Raw genomic sequence first — 27,874 nt, 5'->3', positions numbered from 1 at the left:
TACTTCTTAATTTGAATTTACAGCATATAAATACGAATTTAGTTACACAAATAGAAAGTTTGGATACATTTTGAAATGGGGTAAAAGGACAGAAACGAAAAGTGGCAGCCGAAAGTAATAATGTAAGCAGTGCTATAAAATTGTACAATTGCACTCATTGATCTCAGAAATTTTGCGGCCACTTTCTAAAATTTATAGAATTAATAAAATCTTTGAGTACAAGGGAGAAAGAAAAAGAAGAGAATAAGTGAGAGGGATCCTTGTAGCGAGTAAGAAGATGAAAATTCTGAAAAAGTTTTGTGCAAGTACACTGATTTGGCCTTATTTTCGACTTCGTGTGACGCGCCGGCCTAAAGAGACTCTAACTTTCTTCTCTTCAGAAACTCTTTTGGAAGGCACGGCTGGTTTCTTCCCTCTGGTTTTTCTTTGAGGAGGTGCTGTATTCTCATCGTTTTCTTTATCACAAACTTCTACTTTAGACCTCACCTTTCGCTGCGCAGGTGATGGGGACTGCACATTCTTCAAGGCCTCCCGCTTTGTTCCTTTAGAGGTGGGTTTTTTTGAAGGAGGCATTTCTTGTTTTGCTAACGGCTTGGTATCCGTTTTTCCCTTGGTGTTTTTGACAGGCACAGTTTTTGTGGAAGATTTTTTGGTTGCAGGTTCTATTATGATTAGCTCCAAATTAGGCTCTTCAACTTTTGAAGAGTTTTCCTCTTTTTTGGTGCGAATTCTTTTAGTAGGCAGGGTACCTTCCTCCTGTAACAGTTCAGCTTCACCTAGAGCTGCGGCCTTGGTTTTTCGAGTAGATTTTTGTCCGCTTTCTTGGGCAGCTTTGTTTACTGGTTCCATGAGCTCTACTGCAGCTCTTGTTTGTCTTCTTGGGAGGACGGTAATTCTCTCATCAGACTCTTCGGGTTCTTGTACGACTTTGACCACAGTTCTCCGAGAGTTCTTTCGTTTGATTTCTCCAACAGCCTTATTAGCAGGATTTGAAGATTCTAATGTAGCTCTCGTACGTCTTTTTGGAGGGACTGTAACGCTCTCTTCAGACTCTTCAGGTTCATGTACAACTTTGGCCATAGCTCTCCGAACAGTTTTTGGTTCATTTTCTCCAACAGCCTTGTCTGTAGATTTTGAGGGTTCTGTTGCGGCTCTTGTGCTTCTTTTTGGGCGTACAGTTACTTCCTCTTCAGACACATCAGGTTCAGGTACAACTTGCGCTGTGGTTTTTTTAGTTGACTTTTGTTTATCTTTTCCAGGAGCCTTGATATGAATGGGCTCTGCTGCAGCTCTTGTGCGCCTCCTGGAACCGTCAGATATAGTTTGAGCCTTCTTATTAACTTTTAGCGTTGAACTGGTAGTCTGAGTTTTTCCGGTTTCAAACAAAATAGATCGCGTTTTACGTCTGCTAGTTGCAGGCTCTTCAGCTGGATTTTGTGGTGAGTTTATCGATACTCTTTTGCGATTTTTTACTCTATCGAACATGGAGGGCATCACCACATCACCCTCTTCGTTTTCAACAAGAGGGCTTTGGATTTCAGAAATTATAGACGTTGCCTTCCGCTGACTCACTGATGATCCTTTTTTCAGTGGTTTTGTGGTTACTTTCTTGAGGGGAGAGGGAATTTCGTCTTCAAGCTTCAATTTAGAAGCGGCTACTTTTCCTCTGGTCTTCTTTTGTGGTGCGGAAAGTACTAACTCTTCTGTTTCTTCTCTAGTTTTCCTTCGTTTTCCACCAACGTTTGCTGGAACTTGAGTCTGAGGAGACTTGCGCTTCTTTGCGACAGGTGATGTTTTTTCCTCGTCCACATCAAACGTCACTTTAGATCTTAAGGCTCTACATGACTGTGATTTTGCAACCGTACCTTTCTGCTTTTTGACAGGAGCAGCAGATAAAACTTCAGCCGACTCTAAATCAGAGCTTTTGCTTTTTGACGACTTGTTCGCTACTTTGGAGTTAGACTGAGCTGCTTTAGGGGCCTTTTTGGAGGGTGCAGAAATTTCTCCCTTATGCGTTTTGCCCCTCGTGCTGCGTCTGGCTGAAGCCACTGAATTTGAGTTTCTTGTGCTCCTCACAGACATAGTTACTTCCACCTCATTTGAAACTTGGTTCTCCGATTCAGAATCAGGTGAGCTCAAAACATCTGCATGGAATCTCAGTTTTCGTTTAGGCACTTTAGGAGTTGATACTCTCTTTTTTCGTGCAGTAAAACTACTTCGTTTGGATGAACCACTCTGGCGATTGGTTGCACTTCCAGGGTGTCTGGACAAGCTTCTGATGGACGATCTTGATGAACTGGAGGCTCGATTGAGCTTTTTCTTTTTGGTGCTGCTTCTACCAGAGCCAACAACTTTCAAATTTTCTTCCACATAATTCGCTAGTTCTGATTTTGAGTTGAACATAGTGTTTGATGCACAGTTTTTCAAACTTCCTCTGGCGGATTTAAGATTAGATTCTCCGTCAGAGCTATCGGAGGTCTTATCACTTGCACGCAATGGTGACACGAACATATCTTTTGGGACGTTTGGAGTTTTTACTGCATTGAAGTCGAACATGGTTGTATTAGGGCTCAATACTGTTTCGTTACAAGGTTCACCCGTTTTCCAGTCTAAAACAGCACTCAAATATGAACTAACCGTACCTGATTGTGAGTTTTTAAAGGATGGGGTTTGCAGTTTGCTTCTGGATTCTTCAAAAAGCTTGTCCAGTAACAAGGGACTCTCAGCATTGGATTTTGAAACCTTATCCTTCAGCTTACCGCCACTTGCAGATAGTGCTTCTAATTCTACTCTCAAAGAACTTTCAGGTGTTGAAGGGCAGCAACTTTTTCTGGCACTTCTGGGAGTCTTTTTCAAGGATGAAGGCTTTGTCAGGTGTGATGAGGGGGAGCTTTTGAGTTCGGAGGTGTTGGCTAGATTTCCACAAAAACTTTCCAGCTGAGCTGTATTTACAGGGCTATTGATGGCTGAATTATTTGACAAACATTGAGGGTCAAAATTGCCTTTGCTCAATAAACTTTTGTTTAATGTTAAAGGTGTTTTAGTGATGGAATCATTGAGTGGGTAACAAATGCTAGTTTCAGTCAGTGGAGAACCTGTTGGTTTTACTGCTGAGTTCCGAATGCCTGTCTTAGAGGCAGATTTTGCCAATGGCGTGAGACTAACATTTTCGACAGCATTGGCCGTGTTAAGAGCAGAAGAAAGAAGTTTACCAAATTCGAATCCAGATGTACTAGGGGTTTCAGGCTGATACGGACCATTGCTCATTGGCGTTCTTGAGCCCTGCGCTGAGGCGAATTTTTCAGGTGTAGCAAAAATGTCATAAAGATTTAACTCAATGGTGTTGTCCAAATTTGATGATGTATCTTCTGTGATACTATTCACTTGCTGTGAAAGATTTTGAAACAGTCGCTTTTTGTTGACTGAAAGCGAATTTGACTCTTCGCTAGCTTTTTCAATTTTTTGAGAGCCATTTGGAGTTTTTGTAGCTTTTTCAAGATTGCAGATGGCTAAGGAATTGCGTGTGAATCTAGGAGTGGCAGCTGAGATGCGATTAACCTCTGTGGATGACTGAGTGGACTCAACACAATCTGATATTTTATTTGAGGTTTCAGGTATAGAAGTCATGTCTCTGACTGGATGAGCCTTCTGTTTGTCGTTAACTAATGACATTCTCTCCCTCAGTTTGGCAGGTGTTTTTAGCTCAGAGCCAGAGGATGCAGAAGAGTATTCATAGTTCAGTACACTTTCATCGGGTATTTCTCCAAAATTGGTATTCTCATAAGAGCCCCCAATGGACGTCATAACTGTCTCGGTAGGTTCAAATGACCGTGACTCAGGATGAATCATTTTCAGAGGAGTCTTAGCAGGTGTTAGATTAGTAGCAACAGAGTGGCGAGACACTTTACCAGGTGTTTTGAATGTCTCAGCGAGATCAAGCATGGGCGATTCTGGTTCTCTCGCTTTGAGAGGAGTCTTGGTAGGTGTGCACCTACAAGCCACCGAATGGCGAGTCGCTTTACCAGGTGTTTTGAATGTCTCAGCGAGATCAAGCATGGGCGATTCTGGTTCCCTCGCTTTGAGGGGAGTCTTGGTAGGCGTACACCTATGAGCCACCGAATGGTGAGTCGCTTTACCAGGTGTTTTGAATGTCTCAGCGAGATCAAGCATGGGCGATTCTGGTTCCCTCGCTTTGAGGGGAGTCTTGGTAGGCGTGCACCTATGAGCCACCAAATGGTGAGTCGCTTTACCAGGTGTTTTGAATGTCTCAGCAAGATCAAGCATGGGCGATTCTGGTTCTCTCACTTTGAGGGGAGTCTTGGTAGAAGTATAACTTTTAGCGACAGAAAGGCGAGTCACTTTACCGGGTGTTTTGAATGTCTCAGCAAGATCAAGCAGGGGCGATTCTGGTTCTCTCACTTTGAGGGGAGTCTCGGTAGAAGCGCAACTTTTAGCGACAGAAAGGCGAGTCACTTTACCGGGTGTTTTGAATGTCTCAGCAAGATCAAGCATGGGCGATTCTGGTTCTCTCACAGTCCGAGGAGTCTTGGTGGGTGAGCAGCTGTTGGCAACAAAATGGCGAGTCACTTTACACGGTGTTTTACCTGTTGCTTCAAGTTTTTCAGCAAGATCAAACGATCGAGATTCCGATTCATTCACATTGAGCGGAGTCTTGACAAAAGTTCCATCAAGGATTCTACTGCCATTGGTTGAATCTTGCAACATCTTTGCCGAGTATTGAGATCTCATCATGTCTGCAACAAAATTCTGCTTTTCTGGGGAGTAGGTTTCGTTTAATTTTCTGACAGGGTTTTGATTTGTTGCATCACAGTTTTCTTTGTCTTGAGAGAAGGTTCCATTGGAAATTTTGCCCTCTGTTGCTACTTCAGGTGACATATCATAGTTAGATGTTGATGACACTGACGTATCACTAATGCAAGAGGATGGCAGCATTTTCGAATTTGATTTGAAGGGAGACTTCAGAATGCCTTCGGGCGAAGATGTTGAGGAAACCGATTTTTCAATTATTTCATTTTCTGACCTTTCAGGAGGAGCAACAGAAACAGGAGTTTTAGACTTTCGTAATTTAGAGGCTTTGATGGGAGTCTCATAAACTTCATCATTGATTTTGATTATTGGGACTATCCTTGCTTTCTTAGAGCACACATCTTTGTTTGCTCCTATTAGATTTTCAGGAGTGCTAGAGGGAATATTAACTTTTGAGCCACTAAAGGTGGAGTTACGGGTTACTCTGTTAGGGGTTTCAAAAAGAGAATCAGAAAATCCACTGGATTCAACACTTAACGACAAGACAACTTCGTCCGATCCTGAACTGGTGAGAGCTATAGATGCATTTGTCTTTGAGTTACAAGGCATTCCGAGATTGGAGTATGTGGCTGTTTTACTTTGACTGACTTCTGAAGATAAGTTGGCCCTGTCTATTTCTCCTTCATTAACTGATCTGATATTTGGAGATAGCACTTCAAAAGTTGCATCTGCTTCTAGCGAGGTGGTTGCTTTCTTGTGGCTGCTCTTGAGTGCCAATGTTGAGGGTTCAGCTGATTTTGATAATGTGAGTGTTTCTTCGCAATCCACATCAGGCATTGTGACAGTCGCATCATTGATGAGTGTTGATTTACTAGGGGTCTCAGTTGAAGATTGCTGGGTTACATCTGAGCCAAGGGCTATTGTACTCTGCGTTGATTTTCTAGGAGTCTTTGCAGGAGACTCAAAGACATCACTAATTCCACTGACAGATAGACCTTCTACTATGGAGAAATTAGGAGTACTCTGAGCTGCAGCTTTGACCCTGCTTTTTCTGACAGAGTTCAATGGTGTTTTTGTGTTCGCTCTTTCCTCACTAACCAAATTGTTCTTCTTTGCTGCAGATGCACGCGTGCTTCTTGCTGGTGTCTTCAAAGGTGTTTTTAGAGGTGTCTTAAAAACACTGCTAAGATCGCAAGGTGAAGATTTCAGGGATGATACACCGGGACTTTTTTCAACTAGAGGTGAATTCAGCCTATCATTGACCTCAGTGGGTAAATCCGAAGACTTAGCCTGTGCTTGGGTTTGCAAATGACTTTGACCTTCCGCGATAACATTTAGATTTTCCCCATTGATTGCTGCCCTTGGACAGGCTGAAACTCTCTTCTTACTAGCATTAATAGTATTTGTATCTGCTGGGATGATTACTATTTCTGCCAGAGACGCATTCTGAATAGATTTCCTGCAAAGTTCTGGAGAATTAGTTGCGGGTTCATGAATTCTGTCCATTTCTGGTTTGACAACAACTACTTCAGCGAGAGAGGAGATTCGGGATCTTTTTGAAGGAGTTTCCACTGACAATCCAATGTTCCCCTTAGAAAGAGCTTCAGATTGTGATGGCATTTTGCCAGATTTAGAACTAGATTTACGTATATCACTTGCTTCGCATGGAACAACAACAATATCAGTCAGAGAAGAAAGCCTTCGTGTGCTTTCAGTTTTCGCACTCAACTGTCTGTCATTCTTCAATGGAGTTTCAAATTGCTTTGGACTATGAGAGCTAAGAATTTCTACGGAGTTATCAAGTTCAATCACTTTTGAATCATCTGGATATACATTTGTATCTTTGACAGTCTCCGGAGAAACTTTTCTCTCTGAATCAACATTCACCCTATGAAGGGTTGTGAACTTAAACCTTGGTGCAGGTTGCGATGGTGTTTTGGCTTTAACTTTCGGTGTGCCTTTGCTGTAGTCGATAGCAAAAAATGTTGTGCCCCTGGTTTTACCAATCGGCATCCCCTTCTGGATACTGGACCTGATTGAGCGTGGAATTCCACTTTTCATGTTAGAGCCCTCTCTGGATGTTGATGATTTGAGGGTGGAACTCACTCTGGACGAAGCCCCAATAGCAGGTGTTCGGATACCTGTTGCAGGAGTTCTTGTCCTAAGGTTCAAGCTCCCTTTGGGTGTTGACAATCTGAGATCAGACGAGGACCCAGCCATAGGTGTTTGGATGCTTGCCACAGGAGTTTTTGCTTGAGTTCCAAGCTTACTGCTAACGGGAGTTTTTGCTTGAGTTCCGAGCTTACTGCTAACAGGAGTCTTTACCTCTCGTCTTCCAGGAGTTTTGAACACTTCTGCAAGCTCCAGGAGTGGTGTCTTTGGAGCTGCTTTCTTCTTCAAAGGAATCAATTTTGTTTTCAGAACTGGTGTTTGGTCTTTGACTTTGGGTTTTGGTTTGGCTTGAGCTCTGTCAAATTTAAACTTAGGAGATGCCAATAATTTGGGAGTGTTCGCCTGGCTGGGTGTAGGCCTTGAAGCACTTTTTACCGATAAGGATGGTTTCATCAATGACCCAGCTTTGAAAGGCGTCTGTTTTCTAAGTGATAAGATTTTCTCATTTGACACAGACTTGGTTTCAGCAGGAGTATCAAAAGATATTAATGACTTATCTGCCATCTGCACAGGGGCTGGAGTATCAAATGAGATCAGCGATTTGGCAACTGATTTCAAATGAGAGTTGGGTGTTTCAAAAGAAATTAATGATTTTGAGGCTGATCTTGTGTACGGAGTTGCGGGCTGTCTAGATTTTCCAGAGTTAAATGGACTAAGCATAGTGCTCAATGAGGAGTCACCACAAGTGGCAATGGTTACATCTTCCACCTCAGAGACCTCACTTTTCATGGATTTTGCTGGCGTAGAGAGATACTCGAATATTTCAGAGTCGGCTTGTGACCCGGAGTCGATGTCGGTGCAATTTGTGAGATCAATAATTGATGCTGAGTCGCTATCAGATGACAATGCAGATGCATTGAAAGATGTATTGGCAGGCGTTCGTGGAACTTTCCAAATAGTGTGCTCTGGAGTGCCTTCTATCATTCGACTGAATCTCACTGACTTCCTGGTTCGCGGTGTAGCTGTAGAGCGAAGAATTGACTTGCGGTGGATACTTACTCGTAGACTGCGCCGGGGGGACAAGCTCTGCTTTGGTGACTTCGGTGAAACTTGCATGTTGCCTCTGCGTCGCACAGTTATGTTTTGACTTAAACTTTCTGTCACACCTGGAATTTCTTCCGATGTTTCGGCACCTAAGCTTTTGCTCGATCTGGTCGTACCAGGGGCTAAATTTGGAGCCTGAAAAATAAATGATTAACATGATTTATGTGCAAAGAAAAATAATTCAGTTTAGAGGTCAAGAGCTCCGCACTGTTAGAGTCTTACAGGAAGGCACGTAAGGAACGCAATGAATGCTGTTGAATTGTTGACCATAGTCAGCCCTTACAATCGATCTAGAGGAGATGAAAGAGCCTGGCAATTAAAGCATGAAAGTTGGCGCTACAAGCCCCAAACCAGGAGTCTGATATAATTTGTTAACTTGCTGATCGACTTGCAAGGCGCTGTCCAATGTGCACATGAAGTGCTGTGCCTTAAACCTAGTCGCTTAATTATCTTAGTCTACTTTGCATTATACACTTTAGCAGGAGGAATTGTAAGTTCTAGTGAGAGGAAATGAAGGAGACATTACTGATAGAAATAATCAATGTCACTCAAGAGGATTTGCCAACTGACTCTACCAAGGCTAAATTAAGAACCATCATAAAAAGATGAATTTGTTTTTTAACTATAGAGAGGTACATGACAAATTTCCTAAAAGAGGACCTCAATAACATTTTGAAGAATACATAAAGTAGGCTGATAAGTATTCGTGGCTAATTAAAAATAGGGAGCGGGCAGTTGCGTTCACATTTTTAACTGCCTGATTATAAGTTTTTCCTAGGTGTAGAAAAATTCCATTTATGTTGCAATTGATGTAAATCAAAACAAATGTTTTGCGAGTCTTCAAAAAAGAATAAAGCGTATCATTCAGGTTTGAGCCTTTAAGTTCTCTAGAAAAAATGATGTTTATGGGCCATTTAAAAATTCTTACCTCTATACTGATCCATTCTGATGAAACAAAACTCTTGAGCGGTGTCCTACGTCCCGGCTCAGATTTGCGTACATTGTTCTTCTTTGGTCTGACAGGACTGTTGACACATGTTGCAATCGATTTACGGGATGTTTTGTCCGCCCTGTAGAGGTAAAACAAATAAACACAATACAGTAGCAATAAGAGAGAGCTTACAGATAATCACATGAGACTCTTATCAAATCATTTTAATACTCAATTAACCGACTAACATAAGCTTTAATTTTATATTATCAGTGAATAAATGATACGCATGGCTTTTAAGATAGGTACTTGATGAATGCTGCTAACTGCAAAGAAGGTTGATGATGCTGCCACCTTCATGTTGATCAACCTCTTTCAGAATTTTTAACAAAATCAAAAGGTTCAATTATGGATTATAGCAATCAAAACATTAAAATTAGCACCAGAAAAATATTTTGAGTCTGGCCCATTATTGTTGCACATGTCTGAAATTAAAGCTCTTTTTTCAAGCTTTCCAACGACACCAGAGTAGTTAATTTCGGATGAGCCGTCCCAGAGCTAGACATTGATAAAGTGGTGACATCCATCGAAAGAACAGTGGCGTGCGGTCCGGATAAGCAAGGCAAGCACTGCTTGCCCAAAGATTTCAAAAGAAAGAAGAAAATTACACCTGTTATATGCATGTTTTACATTTTAGCAAATATAATTTATAAAAGGTGTTCAGTATGTAAATTGCATTAAAAACAGAAAGAGAGAGAGACAGAAATACGTATAGTGCCACTAAAGTATATGAAAGCAGCAGATGGAGGTGGCGCAGCGCGGCCTGAACACAGGACGACTCATGCGCTGGAGAATCGCTTGCGATCAGCTGAGCGGAGCGCCACTGCTCGGCGGCGGAATCAAGGCGGGCGGGTAGAGCGGTACGTTCCGAGTCCGAGCCCTTCGCTGCGCGATCGCAGCTCGCTTCTCTTGGCCATCTCTTGGCCCGTCACCGCAGCGCGCTGCTTCTGCCTCCGATGCGCTATCTTGCTCCCTCTTTCCGTCGCGGTTGTAATTGCTCCTTCGGTGCAAATGCCCTTAAATTCTACGAAATTTCCCTCACTTGGTCTGATTAGTGATGAATTAGAAAATTCTCAATCATGTTTAAAACGCAGAAAATTCTAATTTTCTAACTTATTTTTCTAATTTCTAATTTTAAACTCAAAAAATTCTAAATAATGTAGAATAAAGACTACAATACCTCAAATAAGTGGCAAAATTAGGAGTCAAGAGCACGGAGCCGTTCTCTAATGCTCAATGACTTTCAAAACAAGTTGAGTAAACGAAATCATAAGTAAAAGAGAAAGTAATAAAACCACAGTTTTTCAAGACGTTCCATCAGATTTTATCCGAAAAATAGAGCAAATACCGTAAAATTTTAACAATTTTCTAGGGAGGCTCTCTGAGGAGGGGAAAGAGACTACGTTACCCCCCCCCCCCCCCCCCCCCGGATGGCGAACGCTAGAGCTTGCCCTGTCACTAAACCCACCGCACGCCACTGCGAAAGAAGCTAACTTTCGCAAGTCTCAATCAACTCATGTGTTGGATTTTGACTACGCTATGCATGGACACTATGTACTTATGCCAAATTATATCAAATTGACACCAGTTGGCATTCCATGCCAACTGGACTCATGTCATTTCCGGTTAGTAGATCGTAGCACTGACTTTTGTCACTGACTTCAGCAGTACCTATTGATAAGGTACCTTTGTATCCTTACTCCTTTGGTGTTTTGAATGGATTCACCTTCATAATGTGTACCTAGAACTTGTAAAATCCAAAGCCTAGATTATTCAAAAACCTTTCATCGCCCCGAAAAAGAGCGAGCCAAGGGGAGAGGTCAAACATGAAATTTTATGTTAAAACAGCAGATTTTGATGCTTAATTTGTCACACTTTATACTTGCATGGGTGCTTACAAGAAAATCAATTTGAACACTACTGAACCTCTACGTTTCTTATGAACAAAGATAAATGCTTTTCAAGTTTCCACATCATGTCCCATTTTTCTCATTGACTCGATCCGCCAAGCGGCCAGTCAGTTCAGTATTATTTTGACTCATTTGAAAAGTGGAAAAATAATAGTGACTGATGATGAACTTACTTTGAAAAACTACTGTGCCACATGAAAGTTCTGTCAAGGATTGTGATCCTGTCGCCTTCTTGAAGTAGTTCATTCTTCAAAATTGGTTTCTTGTTCACAAGAACTGGGTTTTTGGCAGAAAAATTTCTTAGTAAAGCCTAATAAACAGAAGAATAGAATGATTGAAGGATTAATGCCTGTATTGAAACAAAAAAATTAGAAACGAGGAAATTTCATTTCTGAATAATTTACAGGAATAATTTAGAGTGCCCTAAAACTTCAAATTGACTAACACAGAAGAGCTCCATCTGAAAGCAATGAGGTGAAGTCTCTTTTACGGGCAACATTGGGCGTGGGTAAAATTGTTGAGTCAGAAATAGATGGGACTTCAAGTTCCCCCAAGTAGTACAAAAAAAAAAAAAAAAAAAAAAAACAACAACAGAAGACAGTTTTCTTTGCATTTCAGATAAAAGGACACAGACCGACACATCACACAATATAGAGCTCTCAAAGTGGCACAAATTCTTTAGTTTCTCAGCCAGTTCTCCATGAAATTCCTTTATGATTTCAAGATGTGATCAATGATATGTTTTGAACACATCGGTTACCTTCAAAGATTGTCCGGCCAATGAACTGTCAGAGGCTAACAGTCAAGAATGCCATCGATGAGCTTTTTTGAAGGCTCTACTTTGATTGTGTGATCCGAGCTTTACACATGATTGACTGATCACCAACAGTGCAGGCGACCTGACAAACTAACATTAAGGTGCAGTCCTTGATCATGACCAATACTATATTTCCCAACACAGACCATTCAGCATCGAGTGATTCTGTTTTTAAATGGTCCCGAACAGTTTACTTTGATACTGCATCTGCCTGATATGAATAAAGGGTCGATGTAAGAATTTACAAATAAAATTTGAGGAGTATGAAGATGACTTACAGAGCTATTTGGGTGGACAAGGAGTGTGCAGTGAGTCTCTTCAATGCCTGGAACTTTCAAGCGTACATCACACGACAGAAGTGACCCAAATGTAATTTCATTTTTGGTGACAGGGAATTCCGCACCGGTGGAACCATCCTTCCGAATATTGATGAGTAGTCCATAGCATGCCATTGTTTCAGTTTCCTTATGTACTTACCTATAAAAGATTGAGACAGGTAAAGAAACGGAAGGAAGGGACAATAAAGACAGGAATATTGTATATTCCAGGTAACCATGCAGATCAAAGGCACCCAGAAATATTCAGTTCTTGACTTTTGGTGCACTACTTGTATTGGATAGTTCCTTCCCCAGATGAACTGTCAGAATTTTTCTCCACTGAAAATCCGATTTGTGAGCATGAGAAATCAGCCCAGTCAGAGGAAAAAATTGGTACCATTAATGAATCAAAGATATGGGTAAGACTCAAGATAGATAGAGCTCGCGCATCGTATGTTGAGACAAATGTCAATCTCCGATTAGCTCTGAATTCGTACCACTCAACAGCTTAATACATGTAGTCAGGTGGCACCACCGGTGAATTGTGACATGAACAATACTTTGACATTCGTCTCCGCATACTATGCGCGAGCTCTAGGACAGTCCCAATACACAGGTTTCTGTGCGGATATTGGAGAGTTTTGTCGGAGCTGATGAAATGTTTGTCCCATGTTAAGTCTTGAAACACAGTTAATGACTAAGTCAAATGGTAGTCTTCAATGTTTTGGGAATAATATTTCTACCTAAGTACACTATAATATTATTAAATACTACTTAGAAAAGACAAGTTTTGTCAACTCTACATGCTTGCAAATGGTATTATTTTTTCGATTCAGTGTGAATGTGTCTTTAGTTTTCTGCTTTAATCCGATAAACCTGGCTTTGTAAAGTCCGATTCACACTATCAAACTTTTCATTCAACTCTTAGACGCAACTTGTCGAATATAAGTTGGATAGTGTGATACTGACGAGAGAAAACGGCTATTAGATGAAAAATAGAACGAAAACTCGAATGTAACGTCAACATTTAACTTTCCCCATTCAACATCATAAAAGTTGGAAGGAAATCTTCCAACTGACATGACCCAAAGCTGTATCTTTGCGAACCTCAAGCTGATGACAATATCACACTGTAACGGTAATTGAATCAAATTTGTTTGCGTCAAACTTCCCGTTCAATTAAGTCGGATGAAAAGTTTGATAGTGTGAATTGAGCTTAAAGAAAAGTTCTTGCCTACAATTGCTCTGATGAAACTGAGATCGGTGGACTTACGCATTGAAGTTCTTGGTCATGTTTCACGCCTAGCACATTGTAAGCAGAGAAGGCTTAAGTAACAAAGAAGAAATTGAGATGAAGAGTGAAAGCATTATTCTATGAGCTTTTACCTGTCGAAATGGAGACATACAACTACATGAAAGGGCTGAACAGTAACATGTTTGTGCGAATCATTCAGAGCAAATACAATGATAGAAGACACTGAGAACTTTATCCCATTAGACTAGTCATAACAGGCAACTATGATGGATGGAGCAAGAAATTATTGATTCACAATAGCATATATCAATATATTGATTAAGATTAGATTTGACAGTGATTAAGGAGCGAAATTCTTGGAAAACCAGTGGAAAAATCTTATCTGAAATCTAGTATCTACAATCTGAAACACGCGCTGTATGTAACGAAAGTTCAACGGTATTTTTTGTTTTTGACTTTGAAATTTAAAACGAGGGTACTTAGCCAACAGAAGCAATCCAATTATTCTGTCCTCAGATAATATTGACATCTTGTGACTATGTTATACTGGTCAATTAAATTTTAAGGAGTAAGATTTTGAAGTAAATTAAAGGTTTTTAAAAATATAAACGTTCATTTACTCTGTATATTCTTGATTTTTCTCATAATTGTGACAATCGAAACTATTGGTAATCTAGTTGATTTTCTTAGGGTTGGTAAAAAGGGGTAACAGAGGAATGCGGGAAGATTTGAAAAGTCGTTCAAATTAATTGTCTCGAGATTGATTCGGGACTCTTGCTCTTCTAATTGATATCGGCTTTTAATCTGGTTTTAAAAAGGTGTAATGAAATCGAAATATTTTGAAAATATTAAAAACTCTCACTCGTTTACGCGATAATGACGAATTCAACTTTCCATTATTTAGGAGCTTTTTACCCGCCAACGATAATTTTGGACCAATCAGGGGACAAGGACTTGAACTTGCCTCCGATTGGCCGGCTTTATGCTCTATTTTTTTGAGGTTAGTTTTGTCTAAGTTCTCATGAATTTTTTGTTTACACTTTTATAGACAAGTATTCATTCACAGAAGTTTTAGTTACAGAGTTTCTAATGATATTTCCGATTTTATATATAATTTCTACGCAATCAGCACTGGATATGAAGTGACCATGTAACTTCAAAGTTCACTTTTGTTGCCACTAATTACTGTGTCATGTAAGTCATGCTGTCGTAATAAACTTATTCGTTTCTGTTCCTAAAGCTCCCCAAGAAGTTGGACCTTGCTTATCTCCTCTTTGACACAGAGAACAGGTGTTTCGAAATTATTTCACATGGCAGATAGTTACAGTTTGCTCCTTTTTTCTTATTTATTGCCCAGAGACATTGCCTAAAATAACAAAGTGTTAGGGCGACTGACAAGGGGAGCTTTCCAAGTGTAACCGGAATTTCGAGTTGAAATTTCGCATGAAGATACTAGAGATGATTTTAGGGATGCCGTATTTTTTCGTTTTTTCGAATGGGGTCGGGAAAGCCCTCAAAAAAAGGGCTAAAGATGCGGAAAAAACGCGTGCGCTAGCGGCACAAGGTAAACGTAGGTGATAGAGGCTCGTCTTCCTTATCAGTACCGCTCGGCCAAACGGTAGCGTGCTCGCCTCGCAGACGGGAGGTCGTAGGTTCGGATCCTGACTACAGCCCATAATTTTATTTTACTTTATGCTTGTTTATTTTTCACTTACTTTATTTTGCACCATTCTCTCCGCAAACCGACTTACGAGGTAGAACACGTAGTGACTGAAGATTTCTTACAAATGCTGATAAAAACTCGAAATTTCCTCGGATTGAAACGTTATATATAATTGAATAAACAAACACTCTAAAACTCACCAAATTTCGTCGCCAAGCTGAATTTTCGAAGTATCAGTCGAATCTGTATCTATATCTGACTGATACTCCGGAAATTCAGCTTGGCAACGAAATTTGGTGAGTTTTAGAGTGTTTGTTTATTCAATTATATATAACGTTTCAATCCGAGGAAATTTCGAGTTTTTATCAGCATTTGTAAGAAATCTTCAGTCACTACGTGTTCTACCTCGTAAGTCGGTTTGCGGAGAGAATGGTGCAAAATAAAGTAAGTGAAAAATAAACAAGCATAAAGTAAAATAAAATTATGGGCTGTAGTCAGGATCCGAACCTACGACCTCCCGTCTGCGAGGCGAGCACGCTACCGTTTGGCCGAGCGGTACTGATAAGGAAGACGAGCCTCTATCACCTACGTTTACCTTGTGCCGCTAGCGCACGCGTTTTTTTCGCATCTTTAGCCCTTTTTTTGAGGGCTTTCCCGACCCCATTCGAAAAAACGAAAAAATACGGCATCCCTAAAATCATCTCTAGTATCTTCATGCGAAATTTCAACTCGAAATTCCGGTTACACTTGGGAAGCTCCCCTTGTGAGAGGTATAGTTTAGAGTACCTGTATAACGAGAGTGTAGACAGATTTGAAACTCCAAAAATCCATCAGGCCTTCACCGATGCCTCCGTGAATAAAGTTAGGGCCCAGAAATGCAGCCAACCTATGAATTACAACCATCCAGAGCGATTTACTAATACAATTGTCACAAACCATCGTTTATAAAGCAAGTATTTGACTTAGTTATTACATAAATTTACTCACTTTTGCGGAAGAAAGCTCATTTATGCACATTCTTAGCCATCTTGGTTAGAATTGGAATCTGCAGACTGGCAGTGAAATTTTTTGCCTTAGAAGCTGGTTGGAAGGGTGGTTGCACTTTTGGGCCCTAAGCCCTCCATGAAGCGATCTGTCCATACTCTCGCCATATTGGTACTCTAGTATCAAGGCGGATAAAGAATGGTGGTCGCATTTCGATTTTGGCTGCCATCTTGAAGCGCTGTGATGTCAAGAGGGTACGGTTTTTGCCATGCAATTCGAGGTTGAGCCGGCTCCCCCGGCCTCGGCCGGCCCATGTACCCGATACCGTGTGACGTCCAGAGGGTACGAAATGCGACCACCATTCTTTATCCGCCTTGCTCTAGTATAGTTGAGCCAAGGGCCCAATACAATAATGTCCATTGTCCTGGTCTCTGAATACTTATCAAGAGACATGCAAGGTTATAGATTATTATGAAGGCATCTAAACTAACCAATTCTTGAACTTCAGGGTTTTCCTTTGCAAGCAGAATATCTCGTAAAAGAAGCAGGAATGGAGTGGTGTCAGTTTTCACGAGACACTGGTTAGGCAGCTTTGTCTTTGGTGCCATCGTTGCCACGTTATTTTTCTATGCCGTTTTCCTCAGCTATAACTGTGAGTATATTTTGCATCCCAATTTAGAGTTTTTACTAAAATATTTCTGTTTTGAATAAAATTTGTCGGGATCAACCATCTGTAAGAGGAGGAAGAAAAAATTACCTTTGTTGCTCAACCCCTTCTGGTCGGATGATTATGAAGTAACAAGGTGACCAGGCCACTCATCAACTTGTATCATGAAAAAAGTCCAAGTACTTAATACTACCAAGGGCAGTTTCAACTTGCCAACACAGGCAACTCTCACCAATTTAAACGGAATCAAAGCAAGTATACATGTAGCGTCCATGCCAAATAAGTCACGCTCTTTTAAACTTCTTACATTTACTTCCCTTGCTATAGTAACATCAGACAATCTGCTATCGCAGCGTCAAAGTGTGTACATGTACCTGGCGGGGACTCAGATTGGATGCCATTACTACAGCTGTAGCGCACCAAAATGGAGATGTTGCATGCGTGAGGAATTTGTGATTTGACTGTTGATTCTTTTGTAAAATTTTGCAAGAAACACGATGGTGCCACTGGTTTTCTCTGAAATAATCTCCCAAGCTCAAAAAAAGCTCTCAAGTTGAGGCAAAATTGGAGGGGATATCCCACGCTATCCTGAGAGTCCACCTTTACATCAAGACAAACTCTCTATGCAAAGATAAGGAGAAATAAACATTAGCAGTGATGCCGTTTTTTCAGTTTTAGAGTCCCCAAATAAAGTGGCAGCCCTGTCAATGTATTTGCTCCCTATCTTTGCATGGAGAGTTTGTCTTAATGTAGACATGGACTCTCAGGATAGCGTGGGATATCCCCTCCATTTTTGCCTCAACTTGAGAGCTTTTTTTGGGCTTGGGAGCTCTCTTCGTCGATGCTCAAAAACGCTGTCTCTTATTCAAAAGTTAGTTTTGTTCTCATTCATGTTTAAAGTTGGATCATAGTGCTGCGACCAGTTAATGAGTTATCATTTATGGAATTGAAGTTAGTTTTAAATAACACAAGTCAAACGAGCTCATCTAGAATTTTCATTTTCAGTGGAATGGGCTTCAAATATTGACAGACACAGCAGAGACGCTAGATTGCATGAGTTGGAAGAACAGCTGAAAGCTCTTCAAGAACAACTGGCACTACCAGAGCGCACTGCTTCGCCACTTTCAAATGTTGCTTGTACTGGAAAACCAGTATGTATAACTTTTTTTTGCTGTGATTTGCATTCTGTAAAGGATGTTCATGCATGATGAGCTGCCTTTCTTCTGTTGACAAGATTTTTGTAGTTTTTAAGACCCTGATTCTCTCCTTAATTTTATCTGTACTAGGGTTTATTTACGGTCAAACTGTAATTCAATACACCCTCAGCGATTACGTATGATATCTAGCTTAGGTATTTTAGCAAAAATGAAAAACAAGTAGCAGGTACCAACACACTGTGTTACACGTGCTTGCTCCCATTTTTACAACCATAGAATAAATCTGTAACAAGGGGTGGTAGAACCAGGTAGAAATGAAAAATCCCATGAAAATTTGCATGAAATTTTATTAAATTTGTTTTAAACTTTTGAAGATGTCAGTGAAGAAACAAGGGTACAAATGCCTAAAAACAGTGATACCTCCATTTCGGCATTTGCCGTCTGTTTTTTTCTGTCAGTTATTTATTTCAACCGAGTTGTCACAAGGCAGTGCACTTAGGCTTTTTAACTGTAATATCTACCTCTTAGATACACAGAGAAAGAAAAAAGTATTAAAAAAGGAGAACTCTTACTCATAAATGAATCATGACTTGTAGATGTTTCAGGTGGTTTGAAGGTTAGGACGGGGCTTAATTTCTCGCTTCTATCCCTTATGTGCCCCCCTCCCCTTTGTTCACAGCTCCGCATCAGTGTAGCTTACTGCTGTATCAGTAAAAAAGTCATCTGAAACATTTGAGGTTTACATAAACATGAATCGGTTTTAAAAGTGTTTTGATATACTAGCAAGTGCTATACGACAGTAGCCTGCCTGCCATATGAAAGTAGACAAAAAAATTATGTTATTCAAAGAATTAAAAATAGAATTTGTCTACAACTAAAGAATTGCTCCCTATATCGCAATTCATTTCTATGACCAACTGTATACCTCTTCTGCATACAAATTTTTCCCCCTTCTTTCTATTTTTTCCTCTGTATCTGTTCCTAGGCTTTTTCTTTATTGATACCTACGGTAATTTTCACCTCCAATAGAATGATATTTTCTGTTTTTGCAGGATCCAGAAATTCCCAAGTGTGAAGTAATCCATGTTGCCATAGTATGTGCTGGATACAACTCAAGTAGATCTGTTGTGACTCTCATCAAAAGCATTCTCTTTTATCGTAAAAATCCGCTGAACTTTCACATTATCTCTGATCCAGTCGCTCATTTGATTTTGAATGCTCTTTTTGAGTCATGGAGTGTCCCACAAGGTACTTGTCTCTTTTTTTGTCATCCTCTTATTGTTTTTTTTTTGGGGGGGGGGGGGCAGAAGAGGGTTTATTGTAGAATCTCACATTTGTCAAATTCTCCAATGTAGACTAAAAAAAAAATCCTAATAAGAACTGTGCCCACTGTATATAAGGGGTTCACTAATCAGTAGTGAGTCTTGGGCATAACAAATTTTCAGAAGCAATCAGCCCAATTTTTTTTTTTTTTTTTTTACCACTCCCATCATTTTTAGAGGGTTAAAATCTTGAGCCTGAACGGAATAATGGTACTGTTCATTCAGATTCCACTTGCTGGGGCTTGTTCTCAAAGTTTCAATGGGTATCTATTTGAATTTTTCCTTTTTTTATTGTCTCCAAAAATTGCGGTCATCTGAATAATATTGAGAAAGCTTTTACTTTGAATGGAACCAAATCTCCTGTCCTGAACCTGATGTCCATTATAAGTGATGAAAAAAAGAAAAAGAACCCTGCACAGACCTTATGGGAAATGGTTCTCTCCACAATCTAATGGAACTTGGATATGTTGCTCAGCCAGTCATTCTGATCAAAAGTCCTCATAGGCCGCAAGAGATCCCACAAGCGGTTTTCGAGATATTCGCCGTTTTATTTGTGTAAATTGAGGTTTCGCTGGACGCACTATGGTCCGGCCAGCGACACCTCAGTTTACGCACATAAAACGGCGAATATCTCGAAAACCGCTCGTGGGATCTCTTGCTGCCTATGAGGACTTTTGATCAGAATGACCAGCTGTGCAACAAATCCAAGTTCCACTAGATTGTAGTGAGAGCCATTTCCCATAAGGTCTGTGCAGGGTTCTTTGTGGTATAAAAAAATTGATCATTCTTCAAGGCTTATTTAATGTTGTCTAATGTTGACAAGGCTTAATGTGTATCATTGCTAAATAAAATAATAGTGCAGCTATTTCGCCTTTTAACCACCAATTTTAATATTTCTTTCCCATCAAAAATAGTCGAGATGAACTTCTATCCTGCTGACAGCGTTGTGGGAGATGTATCATGGATCCCTAATAAACACTACTCTGGTGTGTATGGTTTGCTGAAACTAACTCTTCCGAAAATTCTGCCTCGTAGTCTGGAAAAGGTTATTGTCCTGGACACAGATGTTACCTTTGCGACGGACATTGCTGAACTGTGGCGAATGTTTGCCAACCTAAAACATAAGCAGGTATTTTGTTCGGATAATATTTACTTACCATCCATTTAAGGAACCAAGTACATGAGGTATTTTTGATACAAAAAGTATCAAGTTCTTGAGTGGTCTGACTGAGGGGGTTCTGGTAGCTTGTTTTATGCTTTCTGTATTTTCTAAGGAGCTGTAATGAAGCCTCTTCAAGTTTTAGAGAACTTTTCTTTTCTCTTCTTTTTCAATTTAACTTCGCATGGATATCACAGGTTTTAAGTAACCATCTTGCTCCAAATGACAACGAACTAAATGACAAAATATTCCGTCCAAACAGAAGCATGGCAAAAATAGAAATTCTTTATAAAATCTCAGAGATTTGGAATCAGTTGAGTTGTTGGTTGCAGGAAGAGCACTTTTTAGTTACAATGTTAGAGAATCTTCACTGCTAATTTAAATTTTACAGAGGAAATTAATGGGTGATTTTTCTGGAATTAATCAACAAATCATGAAGAATGTTCAGTAAACGGTTCATCAAAATATATGCATTTGCTTTTCTCGTGATGAATGAACTGCTAGCGGAGGCTCTGAGACACTGAAAGTGAAAAGTGCCCTTCGTACACACAGCGCTTTACTTATAAGCAACTTGGTCTTAAAGTTACACCGAGAAAGGATAGCTAGACAAACAAAATTACGAAATTGGATTTTTTAGTATATTACAAAGTAAAATTACAAAAGGTTAATTGAAAAGATGAAGAAAACGAAGTGGAAAAATGACATTTTGACTCCCGAGGTATTTGAGCAAATACAATTCTTAACGCATCATATCTTTAAATTCTTGAAAGCATGCCATATGCAATAGGGCTGTTGAATGATCCTCAAATGGACTTGAAATTCGGTATCTCTGAAGAAAATTTCAGCAAGAAATGCGTTTCTGAGCATTGAGAAGCTCGGAACTGCTCTTTTGGCTGAAAAAGAAGAGACTTGATGTTGAAGTTTCAACAAGAGCGTTATGCATCTGTCTGAAGCTTGTGTCATCATACGAAGCGATCACCCTTAGTTTCAGCCAACTTAAATTCTGTGCAGTATGGCAACCATAAGATTCAAATCCCGAACAAATTATTTTATTTAAAAAAAAAAAACAACAGAATTATTCTCTTTGAGCGACAATAAAATTGCAAGCATGGTCATGATACAAAGCTTCTCATTACAACTGCTACCAAAGAGTGAAAAAATGAGTGCAGGGTAAAAAAAGAATACACAGCCATTAATTCCTCCTGTGATGTCAAGAAATCTGTTGGCGCAATATCTTTTCGTTTGAAGCGGGGTTCGATTTTTGGCTATTTCAAAAGTCTTTTCCTTGGCTAAAATTTGATTAAATGAAAAACAGTAAAATGCAGGCACTCTGATTTTGTATGTACTCTCTGAAAATGAATTTGAAAAAAATTGAGCAACAGTCCCATTTGACCGAGTTTTGGAGCATTTTGAAGTTTCGAGGAATAGCAGGCATGACCAAAAACCTCTCTAGGGGAAAAAAATTATCATACTTTTTTTCTTTTTTCTGGTGGAGGAAAAAAAATTCAGTTTTCTCTCAAGATGTAGAAAAATCTCAAAGTTTTACTTTCCTGTGCCCCTTCCCCTTTGTTTGATTTTCAAATCCCCCATGGTTCTTGATCAAATGTTTTAATGCTTTATACATGTTGCAGGCCTTAGGTCTTGTTGAAAATCAAAGTGACTGGTACTTGGGTAAACTTTGGAAAAAACACCGACCATGGCCAGCATTAAGCAGAGGTTTCAATACAGGAGTCATTCTCCTCCATTTGGATAAACTTCGGTCCTTAAACTGGGCTCAGCTGTGGCGAAGCATTGCAGAAAGAGACCTTATCACGCATTACTTAACTAGTCTAGGTAATTTAAATTTCATGTTTAGACATTCAGTAAAAAAAGGTTAACCCATTCAATCATTATTTAAATGTGTCTTCATTGCAGCTGCCATAATGAGATGATTGTAACATCAACAGCATTATCCTCAGTAAAAAATTTAGTCAAACCAAACATCCAACCCTTTACCTGCCACATTAGGATCACATTTAGCAAAGGGAGCCAACATGATTACAGTGTTTCAAAATCGTGTTACTTCTTTGCTTTTATAAATTATAAATATTTGTGTAATCATGAAATCACTATTATTTTATTCCTTCAAAATTGACAATATTTTGGTAGACTGACAAAAACTATTTGCTATTTTAGACTTTCTTTAAAATTGAGGTGAAGGTACAAGATTTATACAGCTCTGTAATCACGTTGGCTCCCTTTTGCTATATGCAATCCATTTATGTCTCTGTTTTTATGGGTGCTTTTTTACCTCTAACCTCGTTATGGTATTAATTGAACAAGTATCCAGCAACCGCTACCTATGGGTTATTCTATCTTTAGAACAGAGTTGCTGCAGATTTAGAAAACAAAATTCCCTGATGTTCCCACGATTTTGCTGTCATATTCTGTTAAAATTCTTTGACACTTGAGAATATGCCAGATGGTTAAAAAGACATAATTTGAAATCGTTTTCATGCAAGATCTGTCGTTCAAAACGTCAAATGCATTTCTCAAAGCAAGTAAAGGTGACTCAAGACTTTTTCCTTTACACTCTCATCATTTTCCTTCTCATTACCAAGTCTTTCCTGACTTCAGAACATTTTCTGACATTTCCTGGTTATTCCTTTCCTAGTACTTCCTCACTGTGGCAAACCTATTATAAATAACCTCTATGAAAAATTCAAATGAATTCACTGAAAATCAGATGATTGCCGTTCTGCCGCAGTCTAAGAATAGGAGGAATTCATTTATAAATTCATTGTAGAATCCCTTAAAGCAAGAACCTTTCTGGGAAACATGTTTCATTGCTTCATAATTTTGATGCCTTAAGATATTTAATTCGTTTCTTTCCCAACAGCTGATCAGGATATATTCAATGCAATCATAAAGCAGCATCCATATTTAGTTTTTACGCTCCCATGCCAGTGGAACGTTCAACTAAGTGATAACACACGTAGTGAACTGTGCTATACAGAAGTGACACACATCAAGATCATCCACTGGAATTCACCAAAGAAGCTGAAGGTCAAGAACAAGCATATTGAGTTCTTCCGCAACCTCTATTTGACGTTCCTTGAATACGATGGTTTGTGCCTTTACAGTTTCTGAATTTTATACAAGTAATCTAGACGTATTAAGAGTAAAACTGCCAAGAAATCCATTTTAATGTGAGAAATTTTTCAATCTCTTACCTAGAAATTTTAATGAGCTTAATCAATAATATAATCAATTCAAAATTTTCTCGAGGAAAAGGGGTTTAAAATGAGAGGGCCATGTTTTTTCTGCATCTCTGGTCGCTTGTCGACTTATTGTTAGACCAATTCTACTCATGTTTTATCCATCTAATCTACAGTCCATGCAATCCAAATTATTTTCAATTTTAATTTTGTCGACAGCTTGGAAAAATAAGATAGACATGAAAATTTAAGTTTGTGCCTCGTATTCCTATTTCAGGTAACCTGCTTCGTCAAGAATTATTTGGATGTAATCTCACAAAAACAACGCGCAAAGATGAAGAACTGAGCAAACTGAACGAAGAGGATGTTTGTTACGAATTTCGACGTGCATGCATCAACAACTACAGGACTCATTTGTATTTATTGGACTATGATTATGAGCCGACTCCAGATGGTTATGATGTTACTCTAGTTGCGCAGCTATCCATGGACCGACTCCAGATGCTTGAGACTCTCTGCAAGCATTGGGATGGACCAATTAGCCTCACATTCTATATGTCTGATGCTGAAGCGCAGCAGTTTTTGAGCTATGCCCTAAATTCGGAGTTTTTAAACCGCAGAAAAAATATTGGCTACCACATTGTCTATAAAGAGGGTGTAAGTGAATTACATTTTGATGATTATATGTTTAAATCTACTGGACAGTGTCCTTAATCGTACTTGAACAGTACACATAAATTCAAGAATTCTAACTTAGGGCAACCTAGCATAAGGTGTAGATATTTTCCTTTTTCTTTTCTTCTTCTTTTTCTCCGTGACTATTTCCTCTGGAAACTAAAATTTATAAACGATTTATGGGACCAGGAAAATATCTGTATCAATGAAAATGGGTCTTCGGACATGGTACCTACGAATTAAACCACCACGCAGCTTCAGCAGCTTGTTTTCTCCTCCAAATTTCACACGGAAAGCGAATTACTCAGCGGGAAATCTGGAAAGCAACTCCTTAACAAGACATAAGAGTTTATAATTAACATTTGTTAAATGGCAAAAATATAAATGACATCATAATCGTAATCGAACTTTCATTTGATCGGAGTTGAAAACACTGGTTAATATCTTGTTCAGAAGTTGGTTTCCTAAGTTCCTGCATTGAGAATTTTTCTTTGCATAAGATTTTAAAGAGAAAACTTGCGGCAATCTTTTCTAGTTCAGACCTTGTCTAGTGGTCCATTTTATGTTCTATCAGTTAATCTTTAAATTTACTGGTTAAATACCCAACCTAAAAGCAATTATTGGTAAAAACCCTTTTTTTTTTAAACAGAAAAAAATCAGGATTTAAAAAGATTTAAATGGATTAACTACCTTGTTTGTTTCTTTTCTCTCAGAATTTCTATCCTGTGAATTTCTTACGGAACGTTGCTTTACGTCAAGTTAACACTCCTTATGTATTCTTGACGGACATTGATTTCCTGCCTATGTTCAATCTGTACTCATACATCCGAAGATCTCTGCAAGTTTTAGATGTTAATGGAGGCAAAAAGGTAAATATCATCCAGATTTCATGGACAAACACATCAGCTTTTACAAAATTCTATTTTGGAGTGAAAATTTTGCACTGAGGAAATCGTGCCTGAGAATGGGAGGAGAAATCTTTACGCTTCTAACAAATAAAATCTTGCCTATGGATTGTGATTCCAATGAATAATCTATTTTTTACTGACTGAGAACATTTACATTGTAGAACTATTATTTAGCACAGAATTCAAAAATTAAACAAATTAAACCAGAGTCAGCAATTCTTGTTGCCTAATTCCTACCCATGTTTATTTGTACAGTAATACCAGGCAATATATCGTCACCTTCCAGGCAAAGTATCACAAGCGCCATGCGACGTTTAAAAATTTCCGCCGCCATTTTATTTTTTTACTGAGAAATTGTTGGTTGAATCTGTTCGAAAATTTCACTAAATTTTATCGGCAGCACAAAGAAAATTCGGTGTAATTTTCGGACAGGTTCGTTGAACAATTTCTCTGTAAAAAAATATAATGGCGGCGGAAATTTTTAAACGTCGCATGGCGCTTGTGATACTTTGCCTGGAAGGTGACGATATCACCTCGAAACTTTTTGTGAATTTTCCATTGCATGGAGATAATTTATTTACGAAATTCTGAGACAGATCATCAGTCAGGTAAATCTTTCATGAAAAAATAAAAATACGAAGAAATTAGGCAACATCCAATGTAGTCAGATTGATTCTTGTTAATGCTGTTCAATTGTATTTCACACCAAGTTACTGGTAAAGTCATCTCCTAATATCAATGCTCTAATGAATGAAATTCTGTGCAGCTGTTTTTTACTTATCGGAGCAATTCCCTATCCCTGTTTATATCATTAAGTTTTCAACCTCTAAAATCTGTCTCACAGGCTTTAGTTGTTCCTGCGTTTGAAACTCAGAGGTACCGAATCACGTTTCCACAGAGCAAAGCAGAACTTTTGAGCATGCTGGATATGGGATCCCTCTTCACATTCCGTTACCATGTATGGACTAAAGGCCATGCGCCTACAAATTATGCCAAATGGAAAATAGCGACTACACCATACAAGGTAAGTTCTAAGACTAAAGTTGGTATATCTCACTCTCCGCTTCAGTTTTATTTGTGATGTAGCTTTTGCCAACTGCACAAGAAATCACCTAACATTAAGCAAGAGAACTCCTGAATCTTGCAAAGCCCATAACGCAAGAGAGGGCAGTAATTATTTTATAAATTTAAATGCAGAGAATAAAACTGAAGGCAGTGGCCATCTTAGTTCTAACGATCATGCTGTCTGAAGTTAATATTTGTTTTTTTTTAAAAATTGAAATCGTTAGTTTGTGATTTAAAATGCACAGCGTCCATCATGTTGCATTAGATTTGAAGTGGTTTATATCATGGGTCATTCCTTCTCACAACACTGTAAGCTTCAGAAACACGAAAAACAGTTTTTTTACAACTTCAAATTGAAGCCTCTTCAGACATTTGCCTTTTCAGTGAGAAAAGTCATGCAAAAATTTTTTAAGCTTGGAAAGGTATTTCTCTCTAAAATTGAGCCATTGGGTCACAGTAATGAATTTTAACTCCTTCATCCATCCATGACCTATCTGTGATTAAGCAAACTTTTCAAATTACTCCTTCTTCTTTCAGTCTTACATGGTTTGGCATAGCAAGGCTCTTTATGAATATATGTGTAGCTGATATATGTGTGTAAATATTTTTTTCACAAAATAAAAGAAAATGTCGCTGAAAATTTTATTGCAAAATGATGATAACTAACATCAATTAAATTTTTCAGGTACAATGGGAGCCAGATTATGAGCCATACATAGTGGTTCGCAAAGACATTCCAGAATATGACACACGTTTTGTTGGATTTGGCTGGAACAAAGTATCGCACATCATGGAGCTTGAAGCACAAGGATTTGAGTTTATTGTTCTCCCTAATGCATTTATCATTCACATGCCCCATGCACCCAGCTTTGACATCGCCAAGTTCCGAAGCTCAGCTCACTATAGGAACTGTTTAAAAATTCTCAAAAATGAATTTGTGAAAGATCTGGAGAAGCGCTATGCTAAATTTTACCAAACAGTAGTGGTAAGGTGATTAAATTTACCCGAGCCTATTGTTTTTCATCAGGAGTCATCAACATATGAGGCTCTCTTTGCTTTAAAAAAATATTGTACTCAACACCACTTTGGTGTTAAATGTTACATGATATCAGTATTGCGAAGTTGCTCACAATTAGCTCTTAGATGAGAGATTAAGACTGTTAACTTTCATTCTGTCAGAAACTATATTCAGGTAAGATGTATGATCTCTTTCCTACCTCTAAGTCAAAGCATTATTGTAGAGCTCCTCATCTCACTACATTAATAGTAGGGGATGCAATTTTCTGAAAAACAAAGGGAGAAATCATGTCACGAATATTGGCCCTATAGTTTGAAACTGAAACCAAATGAAGAATGAAAGTTTTGAAGTTGTGTCCCCAGAATAATTGAGTCGTATTCATTTTTAGAGCAAGCTTGAAGAGATGCTCACAGGACTGCCAATTGGTAGTTGGTGCCATACACAAGATTTTTATCGTTTTACTCCTATTTTTTTGATTCCTTTGATTTTAGGTAAACTAAGTTAATCTTGCTGACAATTTTATGAAGTTACGTTTATGTAACGCTCTATCTAAGTTTAATTAACACTTAGGTAACAGCTGCTATCAAGAATCCAATTGATTTGTAACGATATTTTAATTTTGGTATCTTGTTGGACCTCAGTACTTAAAAGTAATTATGTAGGTTGTAACTTTGTTAATCAAATTTTTATCTTTGTGCGTACAGAGATGTTACTCTTCTTTTTTGTTTTTAATATTTGTTTTTACTTACATCTGAAAAATAAATGTTTGATGGATGTCAATTTTGA

General features: G+C 38.9%; 2 protein-coding genes across 2 annotated transcripts; one reads left to right on the top strand and one right to left on the bottom strand.

The window, feature by feature from the left end:
- On the bottom strand, positions 1–13,715 carry LOC109031064 (uncharacterized). The gene is made up of 5 exons (XM_019042358.2): positions 13,405–13,715; positions 11,980–12,178; positions 11,058–11,194; positions 8,912–9,053; positions 1–8,118 (listed from the first exon to the last, which is right to left on the bottom strand). Exons 2-5 carry the CDS (start codon positions 12,151–12,153, stop codon positions 322–324), a joined length of 8,250 nt encoding a protein of 2,749 aa, XP_018897903.2. The 5' UTR covers positions 12,154–12,178; positions 13,405–13,715; the 3' UTR covers positions 1–321.
- Positions 12,434–27,868, top strand: LOC109031020 (xylosyl- and glucuronyltransferase LARGE2s). Its single transcript, XM_072297574.1, has 11 exons — positions 12,434–12,437; positions 16,429–16,572; positions 17,593–17,738; positions 18,797–18,992; positions 19,981–20,195; positions 21,857–22,058; positions 23,104–23,331; positions 23,700–24,079; positions 24,811–24,966; positions 25,850–26,029; positions 26,756–27,868. The coding sequence occupies exons 1-11, from the start codon at positions 12,434–12,436 to the stop codon at positions 27,062–27,064; spliced, it is 2,160 nt and encodes a 719-aa protein (XP_072153675.1). The 3' UTR covers positions 27,065–27,868.
- Positions 27,869–27,874: the final 6 nt, after the last annotated feature.

The sequence above is a fragment of the Bemisia tabaci genome, chromosome 3 (genome assembly GCF_918797505.1).
Source record: "Bemisia tabaci chromosome 3, PGI_BMITA_v3".
Taxonomy (NCBI): domain Eukaryota; kingdom Metazoa; phylum Arthropoda; class Insecta; order Hemiptera; family Aleyrodidae; genus Bemisia; species Bemisia tabaci.
The sequence above is the reverse complement of the archived record's forward strand: the minus strand, read 5'-3'. Positions and strand labels throughout refer to the sequence as shown.